The sequence below is a fragment of the Aulostomus chinensis genome, chromosome 21 (genome assembly GCF_037954235.1).
Source record: "Aulostomus chinensis isolate RoL2024-O1b breed Wild chromosome 21, RoL_Achi_v1.0, whole genome shotgun sequence".
Classification (NCBI taxonomy): domain Eukaryota; kingdom Metazoa; phylum Chordata; class Actinopteri; order Syngnathiformes; family Aulostomidae; genus Aulostomus; species Aulostomus chinensis.
Window position 1 is genome coordinate 13077026 of NC_141340.1, and position 15159 is coordinate 13092184.

At 40.0% G+C, this 15159-nt stretch overlaps 1 protein-coding gene across 5 annotated transcripts in view; it reads right to left on the reverse strand.

Annotated features, from left to right (window-relative positions):
• Positions 1 to 15159, reverse strand: part of pmfbp1 (polyamine modulated factor 1 binding protein 1) — a 122861-nt gene that overhangs the window by 46104 nt on the left and 61598 nt on the right. For all 5 annotated transcript variants that reach the window (XM_086191041.1, XM_086191042.1, XM_086191043.1 and 2 more), the window contains exons 9-12: positions 9232 to 9399; positions 6620 to 6799; positions 282 to 449; positions 111 to 194 (exon numbers count right to left, since the gene is read on the reverse strand). In XM_086191041.1, the coding sequence (XP_086047167.1) occupies positions 111 to 194; positions 282 to 449; positions 6620 to 6799; positions 9232 to 9399 (600 nt within the window). The remainder of the gene's footprint in view (positions 1 to 110; positions 195 to 281; positions 450 to 6619; positions 6800 to 9231; positions 9400 to 15159) is intronic.

Consider the following 15159-nt stretch of genomic DNA (forward strand, 5'->3'; position numbering starts at 1 on the left):
TTCAAACCTTGTGACATCACTCGAATCCCACCTAAACAAATAGAAATACAGACGGATAAGTTCTGCAAAAAGCCTTGATGAATAAAAATGACACAAAGAGGCCACCACACCTGTTTTTGTGTCCCTCGATGAGTCTGCTCTGCTGTCTTCATTTCAGCTCTCAGCAGCAGAATTAACTGATCTCTGCTTCTCACCTGAACACACAGGAAATTCCAGCCTATTATGTACAGTGCTATTATAGCCATGATGACACTGTAGTGAAAAGATTTGTCTGTATGAACCTCCAGGTGTGAGGTGTGTAATTTCTCACGACTTAGAGCCAAGTCAGCCTCCAGTCCCTCTTTAGTCTGGCTGAGGCGGATGCACTCTTTGCTCCTGTCCTCCATCTTGGCTCTAAGGTCATCTCTCTCCTCTTGGAGCTTCTCCAAAGCCTTCTCTCGACTCAGTAACTGGATTTAGACAATTGAAAGAAAGCTGCTCTCCAACTGATACAAGACAATAACACTTCAAAACATCTAAGACAAATTGTGTCCATGAATACACATGAAATGTGAAGGAAAAGTATCAAAACAATATCAAATCAAATTGAAAGCCTTCTAAAATTGAATGTAGTATTATACAGAAACATTAATAATTAACTAGTAAGTACAGCATTGCAATTATGGATCATTTAATCACCACTGATTAATCTGCTGATTGTTTTCACGATTAATTTATTAATTCCTTAATTGTTTAGTCAACAATGTCTCAAGACATTCTGAAAAATGTACAATGTCCCTTTCAAAATATTAATGGCATTAATTGAGTCCCATTAATGAAAAGACTTCATTTTCTTTCACACATGACCAAATTAAACAGCAAAGCTTTATATGCCAGTCGAAAACCAGCAAATTTTGTTTGAAAAATGAGTGACATAATTGATAGTTGATCAGAATATTTAATTTTTTTTCAATTTGTTAATTTTTGAGTTTTTAACCTCCTCCTAACATTCAGCAACAGCTTCTTTCTCTCTGAGAGCGTCTTAATTAGCGCACTCGTATTTACGTCTCTTTTCTCAATCTGGAAGACAAGAAAACATGATTGCCATTTGAAAATATTTTCAAGCATTATTGCATCCATAATTTTCCCAGGAAGGAGGAGAATGGGAGGAGATGAATGTGGGTCACTGCTAACAAATGTTGAGATGAAAAATGATCAGATTTGTGTTTAGGGTGACGACAATGCAGAACAGTTGTATGTGGTAGCCTTGAGATACTATATGTCTAACAAAGGCTTGTTTGTCTGTCTCCTTGGTGACCTTCCTTAACTGAACACTTTTGTGTGTGTGTGTGTGTGTGTGTGTGTGTGTGTGTGTGTGTGTGTGTGTGATTCCTCATGTTTGTTGAGAAATGTTACGTCTTTATTCTTAATTCTTCTCTTCTAGTTCACCGTGTCTGTATCTTGTCAACATTTGTCTCAGTTTAAATTGAATCAAGACGGCCAGACATCTGCAACCATGCATCATACAATCTCCAGCTGAAAAAAGAGCCAGTTAATCCTGAACGAGGGTGGAATCAGAATGACATTAATAAGACATTAATATACCTCATGTAGATTTAAAAATTGTAAGAATGAGGCCCCACATTTTGTCTTAAAAAAAAGAATGAGGGTCCAAAATGAACACCTGTCACATACCTACCTGATCTTGGACCTAAACTGTTATGTAAGAAAACACCTGTTGTGATCAAATCTAAACAAAAATGTCTGGAGTGATCGAATGGGCCTACGTTCCACCCACAGCCGCTCTCCAGGCACCTCCCTCACACCACGCTCCCTGGGTGATATGGGAGCGGACACACCTGTACAATTACTCTCTGCACATAGCCTCTTTAACCCTTCAGGACCCATAACACCATCTACACTTGAGAGGTTCAGTCTCACCGTTTCTACTAATAAACTCGACCTTTTACACATCTGTAACACTATGCATTGGGTCAGCCACAATTACAACTTTGTGGTGCATTCAGGAACACCTCGTAATGGTTTTCTAAACCTTTTTTTTCATTCCTTACTTTCTTTTTTTCCTTGTCGAAATGAATGCACCTGCCGCTATGCTCTCCTTCTGTCAGTACAGTATTTGTAAAAATCAAACAACAGAGCAAAACATAGATTTCTATAAAATTCAAAAATAAAAACAATCAAAATGTATTTAATTTTTATCAAACATTATCAGACTTTGGTGTACTGAACTGACTACTGTTTTGTCCACTGTTTTGATTCACCACCACAATATGACACAAGCTAAAAATGCACTTTGTTTTTTTGTTTGTTTTTTTGGCTGGTAAGACAAAGCTGGGCAGGCAGATTGGCTGCTGAGCCAACATGTTAATTGCAATCTTTTAAACCTTATATGAATGTATATATTCAGTCCATTCCAAATTGAGTGGAAAGCACTTCCTCTCTCTCCCTCCAACCCTTCCCGCCTCCTGTCCATCCTACATGATCTGGAGATTGTTTTGACAGGAGTTGAGGGCTCGTTTGTATCTGTCCAGGGGGATTGATGGAGTTAACTTGGCTCTTTGACCTCTCACCTCTGGCTGTCAGCGGCCAGGCTTCCTAACCACACTAAACCTGAGTTACGGCAACAGGAGTCGGGAAAAAACAACATATACACTCGACTGTGCTGCTTAAATCACAAATGAGTGCTCGTGTAAACACAAACTCCTACAAAGATGGAGAAATAATGCATGTAGTAATCTATAGATAGAACAATACAAGCTCACTGTGCAAATAAAAGTATGACCGAAGCTTTTATTCACGGTACAACTGCAAGTCATTCCACCCACACATAGAAACACTCACTCCCTGCCAATTTTTAAATCTTAGCTCAGTGTATCTTTGACTATGTGCGTGCGTGTACGTGTGCGCGCACGCATGTGTGCATGAATTCCCCATGTGAGCTTGTGATAGGCAGAATGGATGTTGATAAACACCGGAGGATGTCGTGTCAAAACAGACAACTTGTCAAAATGACACGCTAACTAGGTCAATCACAAAGTTTAAGGAGAAACTTTGGAGTAGAGCTTTGGTTTATGCATATCTCTACGTGGATGTCTATGTGTGTGATAAGCTCCTGAACGAATCGGCAGGAGGGGACCTCCAATATCGAAGGTATTTTTAAATCAATGAGCTCTTAAGTGTATCTCAGTCTCAATGTGTTTGCACATACACAACACTCAGCGCAGATAGAATCCCTACTGACAGGCAATGACAAGATAAAGAGAGGGAGGGAAAAAAGGGGTAGAGGACGACAGGAGGGGGTGCAATAATATTTGTACAGTTGTGGTGGGAGGTTGGGGGGGGCTGGTGATGAGGAGGGGGATGAAAGGGAGAAGTGGCAAGGCAAGAAAAGAAATGAGCAATAAGCAAGATGAAGAATGAACGCAGGGAGAGAGAAAAATCAGTAAGCTATTATGATGGTTGTAAGGCATTGTGAGCAGAACCAATGTTTGTCCACGTCCAACCTTGAAGGCTTGAACAACCTTCCATAATGCTGCTTACCTTCAACTGCAGCACTACGTCTGTCCTTTTTGATTCTTGTTCGCTTTGTCACTCCTCCAGCCACTCTTGTCCATTTCAAATAATATGCAATTTAAATCTTTTATCCAATGTGCTTTAAAGAAGACCCAAGAGTGAATACTTTCTAACTAAAAGTCCTGCTGGTGAAGCTGTTGACACGCTATGTTGGATTGTTACCAATAAATAGCTCGGACAACTCACACTGAACTAGAGTTATGTTTCATGTTGTAAGTGCATGGAATACAACATGGGGAGCCAAACAAGCACTCCTAATGGTCCTCTACAGCCCTGATAGAATCAGAGAAGTTCTGATATTGCAAGGTAACGGAAACTAGCGAATGTGGGTGTTATACTGAGTTAGCAAGCAAAGTTTGCATTGTGTTTATAAAGATAGAGTCCAAAGCATGCTTTGTTGAGGCTTGCAAACACAACATTCATTCAAGTTGGAGCCCTCCTCCCAGACTCAAGGTCACCAGAAGCATATGCCCCCCCGCTAACATGAACCACTGTCCATACCTGCATTCATGTGCAACCTGAACACCAGCTAACTCACACTACACTCCAGCTAGGACAAGCTAAACAACAGCTGGGTCATGCAAACCACTGGCTATCTCAAGCTAATCACCAGTTAGCACAAACAAACTGCCGGCTCTCGCCAGCAAACCACTGGTTGGCATAAGCTAAGTGCTGGATAGGACAATCTCACTGGTGGCTAGGACAAGCTAAATGAATTTCATCTCGTGGCTCTGTTGTATCCTCGTCATTTGCAGGGGGAGGTACGCACACGCTCCAGACGCAGAAACTTCTCAACAAATCAAACACACAGAAATATAGGCAGAGGGCAGCGGCTCAGCAGTCTCACCTACACATGTCTAGAGGCCCATAAGTGATGACTGAAGCAAATTAATTTCATATAAGTCGATATTTTGTTTTTTGTTTTCGAGGAAAATGCTACAGAGACTCTACCTTATATTTGTAGAACCCACTAGGGCGATAGTATGAACCCCAATTCCTCTCCTCTGCTGAGTTCCAGTGAGTAAGGTATAAATTAATGTGAGTGGAGTAGTCATTCTAAAACAAATTGTAAAAAAGGAAATTTAAATTTCAAGAAATGAATTCCAAGCAACGGTACCTACTGTAACTGAAATGAGGAGGGAGTAAATCAGCAGAGTAGATTTCATATGAGGGAAGAGAGCGTTGACAGTATTTCTTCAGCTGTGCTAATGTTAGGAGATGTAGCACTGCAGAGGATAAATAGTTCTTGCGAACATCTCTCACACTGCGACCACTGTCCGTTCAATGATGGAAGGAAGTGGGCATAAGTGAACACAGGGCTATACGTGTGTGCGTGTTTGAGGGGGAGCGAGTAACAGACCAGCAGTTTTTGTGCACAAAGCAGGGCCAGATGTGGAGCAGAAACCAGACGCCTGGGCAAAGAGTAATGGACCATTCATAAACGGTCCAAACATGACGGGAACATCCCCACTTCTACTGTACAGTACATTTACACCCAGAAATGCATGCATGGATGCATGCAAAGGGTGCATGTGCACAAATGCAGGAGCATAACTTATATTGTTTTCGAGGATAAAAGTTTGTCCAATAGCGTTGTGCCAGTGTATGTTGACCAGCAGGTCACACCCAGGCAGGGTTAAAGGGGAGCTTCAGCTCTGTGAAATTACGCATGCATGAAACAAGAATATGACATAATATATTATCACAGCAGAGTTATATACCGTTTTTGTTGCAAGACAACTCTAGGAATGTTAAAAAAAAAAAAAAAAAAGGAGACTGAATTAGCGCTAAATGCAAACTACAAGCTCAAACTTAATAGGAAGCTTGCATGAAGTTCTGGTGATGTTTACTGTGGAAATTCCTTAAGTTTATTCCAGGAAGTCCCTAGAATGGCAGTACCACAGTCTGGTGCAGGTGTCAGCTTTATATCAAACCCATTCCAACATGTTAACACCAGCCCAAATCTTACTGACAAATCTGTCGATAACAGAAAATCCAATGTAAAAAATGCCACTGGCTTTTGGATGAGGGAACCCACACTGATGCTAACTTCCAGGTTAGTACACTAGCACTCTATTGACCAACAAGACTTGACTTGAAGCAGCCAAGGCAGTTCGCCTCCTTCCTGAAAGATGACAACTGCATTAATAATCATCGCTCCAGAGTGAATTACAAAAGGTCAAACATGCTGTAAAACATGAAATTAAAGCGTGTTATTTCACCAAAGGCCATGCTTTCCCAAAGCATGAGCTATAGAACATATAGTCTTTTCAGTTTTCTCTCTATGAAGTTGGTGACTATTTTTAAAATAGAACAAAAACCTGACCTTAAACCCAAAAAATAAAGTGAAAATTAGTATTGTCAGTGAAGAAAGAGGCGCACCAGTGAAAAGTACTCTATCCAACCTGGTTAATGGAAGGTTAACTACAAACTATTGAGGTCTAATATATGCTTTGGTAGTACAAAAGGGCAGTGTATAAAAGTTTAAGAGGCAATGTGGCATACAGGTCTGTGGTTTCTGAGTTTTAGTCCTAGTCAGTGGTCACGAACAAAATAGCAGACAAAATCCAACATTTTTGTTTTCTGTCTCATCATCAAAAGTGTGTGTTTCCAATAAGGCTCTAAATATCAGAACATCCCATTACCCCTTATCTGAAACCTTATTATCAGCACTATTGTCAAAATAGACAATAACTGTCACAGTGACTATTACATTTGAAAATTGAATATCTAAGTAACTCACCTCACCTGTGTGACCCTCTTATCTCAGCCATTGTAGGGAAAGACAATGTATTACATTAAAGTGAATATTTCATCTCCATCCTATAAAAACTGCATATTTTCCAGTTAATATTTTTTTCTCCTTGTCAACTTTGTGTAGAAAATATATCTTGACCTTGTGTGCAAACAACCTTACTGATAATATATCAATGCCACTAATACATGGATGGGAAACGTGTTTGTCTCGGGTAAATTGCTAGAATAAACAGGCAAAGTTAGACAAGCAAGGTTCCAATATGAAGGTCTTGAGAGAGAAAGTAATTACCTTCTTTTCAGCGGTGCAACGCACACGGGTTAGTTCCTGCTGCAGACGCTCCGCCTCTTCGCTGGCATGATAGAACTGTTCCTGGATCTGCTCCCTCCGCTGCCTCTCCACATTCAGACTAGCTTTAGCCTGATCCAGGGACGTACTAACGTCACTCACCATGGACTCACTTGTCTGGAACTGAAGCGCAAGCAGAGATAGATGAAGAATAAGTTCAGTTTGTCTACTTGTCTGTGGTATATGAACCCTCTCGAGAGGCTGAGAGAGAGGGCCGTCACACAGACAGACTGATGCAAATGAAGAGAGGCACAGGAGAAGAATGAGTCAACCGTTACAGCCACAACAAGCCAGAGATGAAAGAATAATTTAGGGATGTTTGCCTCTGCTCTGTCTCCATAGCAGTGAAAAGGAACATCATAAAGGCATTGTGTCCGGCCGGGGAACCCTGCAGTTCCTGCTTTGACTCTGGACCAATAAAACTACAAGTCAACAAATCACAAAGTTGTAGGACACTAACATTAGAGCTTCTTAAACCTCCGGGCAAGATTTGTGCACAGTTGCTGTCTTTTCTTTTTTTTCTTTCTACTGGCTCCCTATCAGACTAGAGAAACAAGATGCTTTGATTTAAGTCAGTTGAAGGAAAACACCAATCCCAATACAAGATGTTTAGCTGGGCCACTGCATTTTCCATAAAATAGTTCATGTACGAAAAACTCTGAAAAGCCACAGATACAAGTTATATCTTCAGTTATGAAAACACTGTCTGTTTAGAATGGGAATTCAATGTAAGTTGTTTTTTTCCCGACTGATAACCATGTTATTAAAGACTCTGCTTATTGATCTGGCTCTTTTGATTCCCGATCAGTTTTCCTGTGAGGTAATATAGTCGGCCTACATAGATTTTCTTTGTGAAGTCAAAGCTTTAATTATCTTCCCGTAGGTACAGCATGTAGAAACTAGAAGAACATGTCACAGTTGACTGATTTTTCTATTTTCATATTCTGGTTACATTGCTTGGTTGATCGCTTAGATTAAAAGTGCAGTTGTCCACTTTCAACATGTTTCAAATTCTACGCAGAGGAATGACAACATTCATAGAATTCCATTCATGAGAATGAATATGACTAATTGTGCGTTTGCATCTATGTTTGCTGCACCAATATCTCATGTTCATCTGAACATCATCTTGATGAATGTTAATCACTCTCTTGGGCAAATCTGGTTTGTAGTTGAGGAATAAAAATGCACTTTTCTTTTGGGCTGATTAACAGGCTCGGCAGGTGCTGGCACTTCACCTCAGGGTTTATCTTTACAACATCTTAGTTCCGACAGTAAGATTGTTACGTTGCGTTTGTGTCAACATTGGAAAGAAAAAAAACCACCAACAAACTCGCCCCTCTAGCTGAATTGCTGACCCATTTACAAATAGCCATTTGCTGTCATTGCTATGCAACTGTAATAAAAAAAAACACGTTCATCAATGCATCAATGAAAAAAGTGTTCACAAATTTAAAGGAAAATAAAAGGAACTGATAAAATCGGGGACACACAATCCAGCGGATTCAAACCATTTGGAACCAGGTCAGTTATCATTTAGTTCATCTTTGATGCTGTACAGCGGCAACTTATCTAACCAAACCAACAACAACTTCTTGTCTTAGCAAAGTACTTGTGATTTTACAATGTTTGATCAGAAAAGGGAACAGAAGAAAAGACAACTTTCAAATTAGATTCAAACCATGACAGGACAAATGTAAGGATCAGTACATGATGAAAAAGAACCTTGAAATCAATGCTGTCACTAAACCAACATGTAAATGACAACAGAAAAGACACAGCACAGAGCAACTAACACGCTTTTATAATGGATGTACGTCCGGCACCTGCACCACTAAAACACGAGTAACAGCACATGAATGACTTGGTTTGGTCAAGGACACAGTAACTGGGTTAATTTAAGCCTAAAACATGTCACTGCCTCGCGCCACTCGACATACCTGGAGGGGCAAGAAGAGGAGGAGGAAGAGGGGAGAGAAATAAATACAGTGTGAGTGTGACAGAGACAGAGAGAGAGAATCATAAGAAAGAGGAAGAGAGAACAGACGAGAAGAGAAACCTAAAGGCCATTCCATTTATCACACATATGACTCTCTAATGTTCCCATTCATTACTATTGTAGACTGGGTGAGGGACAAAGACGAGAAGAAAAGCAGGAAAACTAAAATCATCAAAGAACTAATGAGAGAAAGAAAACAAGATCCCCCCCACCACCACAATCTGTATGAACATGATTCTTTGTTGTACAATGAGCAAAGCCTCAGTGGAGCTAAGATGGTGGCGATGAGTTATTAAATATGGAGAGAGGAGGGGAAGAGAGAGAGGGGGGGGGAGGCAGAGGAGGAGGAGGGGAAGGAGAACAGATGATTAACTGTGAAGGAAGTAAAAAATGAGGAGAATTCCCAGATGTACCTGACTGGATTTGATTTAGAGAATGTTGCCCAAATCTGTTCCTTATTTAAGAAGAGCTTACCTCCTGTTTGTGTGTGTGTGTGTGTGTGTGAGTGTGTGTGTATGTGTGTGTGTGTGTGCGTGCACGCGTGTGTGTTACCTACTTTGCTCTGCAGTGCGGCCATGCTGTCTTTGAGCCGTGTGTTGTCTTGAACCAGCTGTTGTGTGTGTTTCTCTTTCATAGCCAGAGTTCTCTTGAGAGTGTCCTGTGTGGCTCGCAAACCAACAAAATCCTCGTCCAGGTGCCTCACATGTGCCTCCCTCTCTTTTATCTATACACGCAAACACACATATACAATCAACACGTGAGTTCAAGACTTTTTTTCCCTTGTATTTCGAACTGGCTTACATGTACACAACAGGACATCTAATTGGACAAAGTCCTTTCACCTTGGCATAGTTCTGTTCTCTCTTAAGTGCTGCAGATCTCAATCAAGGTCAATACAACAAAATTGCAGGTGTCCTGAAAATATAGCGTTTTCTTTTTTTTTGGAAAAGGCACCAGTGTGTCTCATACAATGCAATACATACATCATTTAAATCATTTTTCAATCTAATGCTTTATTAAGAAGTAAATAATGTAGTAATTAATAGGGGGAAAGTGTATTTTTTAAACAATGCTATGTTTAGAAGATGTACTGAAAGGGACACAACCACCAAAATATCAAAGTACATCAGTTGTCAATGGGACACATATCATTGCAGTACCTTGCTGACAGCAACAGCTCACCTGCACTACAAGGGAATGTTTAGAGCATTACTTCACCTTTACTTCACTTAATTTGGTTTTCAAGTATTCACCTTTTGTTTGGGTGTACAAGTACAATTATTATATGCTCAAACTAGTGTTTTTGGATCATGGAGCATACAGGTGGATAAAGAAGTCTTGGACTGATATTTTTAAGAGTTTATTAATGAACATTTTTGACAGTTGTTGCTGTTGTTCGTAGTCGATCTCCATTACCTTCAAGCTAATAACATATGGCTAACATTTTCTTCACATCTGGGGTTACTAAAAATCATAAGCGGGGGGGGGGGGGGGGCATCTTTGTGGGATCAAAACACCTAAAAGTGAGTGTTTGAAAGGCATACTATAATTTTTGGGTGATTTATCACTTTAATTATGGAGATAATTTATGTTGTTCTTAAAAACTATCAGTAATTGGGTGGAGTGGAAACTAATTATTGTGGGTGAAAATGATCGGATGTGCTAATCATGTAACCATAACTAATGTTTGTTTTCACAGCTATAGTTTGCAATGTTAATTAGCCACACCTGGCAACAAACGATGATACTCATTGGCAATTACTTTATTTATTGCATTCTATTTATTAGACAGCCCACGTCAACGTATTTCGTGCCGCATGTGTCATTTATAATCGTGTTCATTTATTGCATATTACTGCACAGCTTTATTTTCTTATGATAAATAGCACTGTTAGCCTGTATTTGATTATATTAAAGTCAATTTAACTTATGATTTGGTCCCCCCACCCACCTGTCCCAAAAGTTGACTCCATGCCTTTGTGATCAGGTGTGTGTGTGTGTGTGTGTGTGTGTGTGTGTGTGTGGGCCAGTGGTTAAAAGCCCCTTCCCAAATCAACACCCCATTCATTAGCGCTGTATTAAGTAGTCTCTGTTTTTGATTAGCGAGGAGGCTTGTCAACACATTTTCATATTCACATATCCATACACTGATATGTGCACACAGTAAACATACGCTCGCACATTTATATCATCCTTGATGTGATCACACTTCATACACTTCATACACTCTCACAGCCATAATGAGAACATTAAACATTCTTCTTAACTACTGATAGTCAATTAAACTCAGACTGTGGTTCTGGACTCTCTTGTCTTGGCACCGACACACAGCCGCCCACCTCTGCCTCCTTCTGAGAGCTCTCTAGACTCTCCAGCAGCTTTGTACAGTACAATATATCATCCAACATATTGTCACAGTGAGCTAAAGGTGGACTTTTATGTTCATCTACAGCATGGCTAATGGATAGTAACAATTATAAGCAATGGAGCAGTAGGCATTAAACACTGAATTAAAATTACTCTTATCTGGATAGTCTGCCAATTTTAGTGTGACAATTGGGAAATAAAATTAGTTTTATAAAACTGAGACAGTGATGTGTGAATTTCAGTGCTGAAGCCACAGTTAAACATAGAAAAGTGAGCAAAAGTTCTCTCTTGAACTCATAATTCTTGAATCTTCTTTATGTCAATCCATCTAGTGCAGGAGGGATTTCTAGTGAAAAATGACTGAAGCAAGAGAGCACATTTGCAATGCATTTAAAAGTAACTATTGTTGTTTCACTAAGTTAAGGCAATGACTTTTTCCTCAAATTCAGCTGTTTTTAGTCTGCTTACTTTCCACAGCAGTTCTCTACCTTATAGGACAATCATGTATTTGCAATATATTGTGTATTCAAGAAATGGACAAAAACCTTCATTTATAGTAAAAAATGATAGATGCCGTTTTGCAAGTGTGCGATAAACAGATTAGGTGCATTTTATTTGACTGGTTGAAAGGCTCTCAGATCAGTGACATTTGTCTGACCAGTGCACATGTTGTGTACCCTGGTTTTACCAGAATATCAAAATACCCTTAACGCTTGCTAGATGTTACGTAGCACGGGTGTGGATATCATGACATTATACAGATTTGACATTTTCTCAATAAATGACAAAGAATTCAACTGTTTATAGTGTACTTTTACCTAATTGATGTTAACATCTGTTATAATGGGAAAGTATGAATTGCTTCTTCTTTGTTTTCACAACTCGTTTGTTTTTTTTAATCTTTAAGTTGAATGGCTTTGAGGTGTTAAGTTTTGACTGAAACGATTGCAACAGTGAGTCTACAGCAGCAGTGCGCAACCTTTTTGGGCATAAATGATAAAATATGATTTGACAATGTTAAATGAAACACACAAAAGAGCAGCTAAATATTTAAGAGCTGCTGGCCAACAAGCTAATTTGATTTAACAGAGTTGTTTGTTTGTTTTTTTAAATTTTTTTTTTTTAATAAATTGAATGAAGTACTGAAACTCTAAATCTGTAAAGAAAACATTTGCTTAGGACACAAAACACAAATTTCTGACTTGCGGCTAACAAGAGACTTGCCTGTCTTGATCTAGACTTAATTTGCAAAAAAGAAAAAGTAATGGATTAATGGTGTCAGTACATAGAGATGTACAGTATTACATTGCACATGAAAATGAATCCAGATTGTTTGAATTACCAGGTCACTAAAACGCATTTTATTTTAAATCTAACTGTACGGACAATGAAGCAGAGTGAAAATACAGATTCAAAACCCCCAAAACAAGAGCAAAAAACTTACTTAAATACTTCAGTGCTTGACGCAGCAATGTGTGAATGCCGCCCTGATAACAACGCTCCGACGTTGCAGTGTCTACCACAGTCCATATCCACCAGGCAGCTAGTTAAAGAAACCACTGTCATCATACATCCTCCAGCCCAAGGTCTTTACAGCACTGACTTTGAGAACTCCATAATATTGTTACATAATTAATACATATCCAAATCTGTCACCATCAGAGATGATTAAAAGTTCCCATGTGGTCTGTGTGAAGTCTTAACTCTCCGGTGGGGGAGTATAGGACCTTGGCTGGAAGTCCGAATGAAAGAATATCAGATTTGTGATTTCATTTCAAATGAGTGTTTAAGCCTTAGACTTTCTTATTAGTATAGACCCCATTGAGTGAGAAACCTCAATCTGATCAAGTCTCATTTCTTTAGCAATCAAAGTTTCACCCCTGGGGTCCTCCCCTCAACTCCTTCTCTCCTCCTAGAGTGTTTTTTTTTTTCGCCAACAAGGCGGAGGCGAGAAGAAAAAGAGGAGAGGAGGGGAGCAGCTCGCACAAATCCTTGATTGGCCGAAGTCTATCCTCCATCTAGGATTAGAAATGGAACATTTGAGGACAAAGGAAGGAGGGGTGAGATGGGAAGAGACTAAAAAAAAAAGTGTGAGTTGCAGAGTTATGGGCATAGAGAGAGAGAAAGAGAGAGAGGGTGGCTAATATAATTGAATTAAAAAGATGGAGCGGGGCCATTTCTAAGCAGGTGGGAGTGTGGAGTGAGAAAGAGCAGGCGAGATATTAACTTCTAATAAAAGAGAGATTAGAAAGTGGCTAGGAGGACTGCTGTCTTTACCTGTGGGAGTGACGGCCCCCACATAACCTTTCGCTGCAATATGCACACTGATATTGGCTGCTATATTCTAAAGCATATCGTACACTGATGGTTGCATGCATGTACGGTACACAAGCATTCAAATTCACTGTGCATGAATACAAAGCAAGCAATCGCAACATTTAGAGACGCCCGTACACACGCGTGCACACATACACACACACACACACACACACACAGTCATGGGCTCAGTGTGACAGCAATGCATTATCAGCTCATATTCAATGATCAAACAGCCATCAGATAATGAAGACGCAGCTCTTTGAGAAGCTGCTGCTATACAGACAATTAATTAACTAATTGGTCTAACTAGCTCGTTAATGACCCGCTTTTTTTGGCAGCCGCTGAGAATACATTAACAGGGCTAATTGAATTAAACAGGTGCAGCTGCTTCTATCACACACACACACACACACACACACACACACACACACACACACACACACACACACACAGATCCAACAGGTGTTGTGTACATGTTTGCTCCATTTGACTCTGATGTCTTTCTCAGCAAAACCTTGGCATTCAACCAAAAGCATAATGATATGCAGATCAAGTGGCGTGGGGTTTTGTGTGTGTGTGTGTGTGCGTGTCTGTCAGTGCTTGAGCCTCAATAGGCCGGCAGTGTGTCTTTGAATCAAAAGTACAGCTCAATACGTACTAGCAGCATTAGTAATCTGTATAATTGAAAGAATGGAACTTAAGTGGGTGGAAAACTGGTTGAATCCCAGTATCCCAGGGGTCAACCACTAACATTTTCCTAAAATAATTTCTGTTGTAAGCACTTGAGTACATTGCTCCTTTTACCCCATTTTGTTAATTTATTTTATTATTTTGTTAACCTTATCCTCAGTTTCTTTAACAATGCAATACTCCATTACAATAGTACTTGCTTTTATCTTGAGCTACATCTATCATTCCCTCCACCAACGAATGTTTTCACTGGCATTTGGGTTTTAGCAGAACTATGCAAAAACTATATGACCGATTTTCACCAAATTTAGTGGAGCGGTATGGCACTTTGTCATTCAGATACTTCGATGAAGGAATCCCCCTTACGCAGTACAATGTTTTATTATTAGGTCGTAAATTAATCCATGTGCTTCTGACCTCCGTATTTCTCTTCTCTGATAGATCTTGAGGCCCTAACTAAGCATGGTACAAGCTGGTGCTCGGTCAAGTGCAAGCATCATCGCTAGTTTCAAGCAGGCACACACGACGGTTTGAGAGGCGTCACGCCCAAAACACATTGAATAACGAGGTGTCTAATGACTGCCTCTTTGCATTGTGGTTTGGCCTCTGATTTCGCGCCATCTACATTCCAAAGTTAAGCTGAGCATGCCCAAAACGCACAGCTCAAGTTTAGCAGTAGGTTCCCAAACATCATCTAACATCATCTGTAAGCGACAGTAATTCAGTCAGACGTTGCTTCATTTGATGTGAAATACTTTTCTCTGCAACAGAATTAGTGGTTGGTGGTAGGTAGACAAGTCTTTGGTGTTTTCTGTCAGCTCACATCCCGTTTTGGTAGAGGATTTTAACAGAGGGCTGAAGAAAGGAGGACTCAGAGAAAATAAAAATCTAAACTACTGCAAATGCAGACATGTACTTCATACAGATCCTGTCCCTCCACATCAGGCACGACAGGATGTCTGTACACACAAACATACATTTTCTTTCAGGCCCAACATGCTCATTCATGCATAAATCTGAGAGTGACGCTCGAGTGTGCGCGTATGATCATAGTGTATGTGAGTGTATTAGTGACATGGGGGGGTTTGGTTTGTTATGGCAGCAGCTC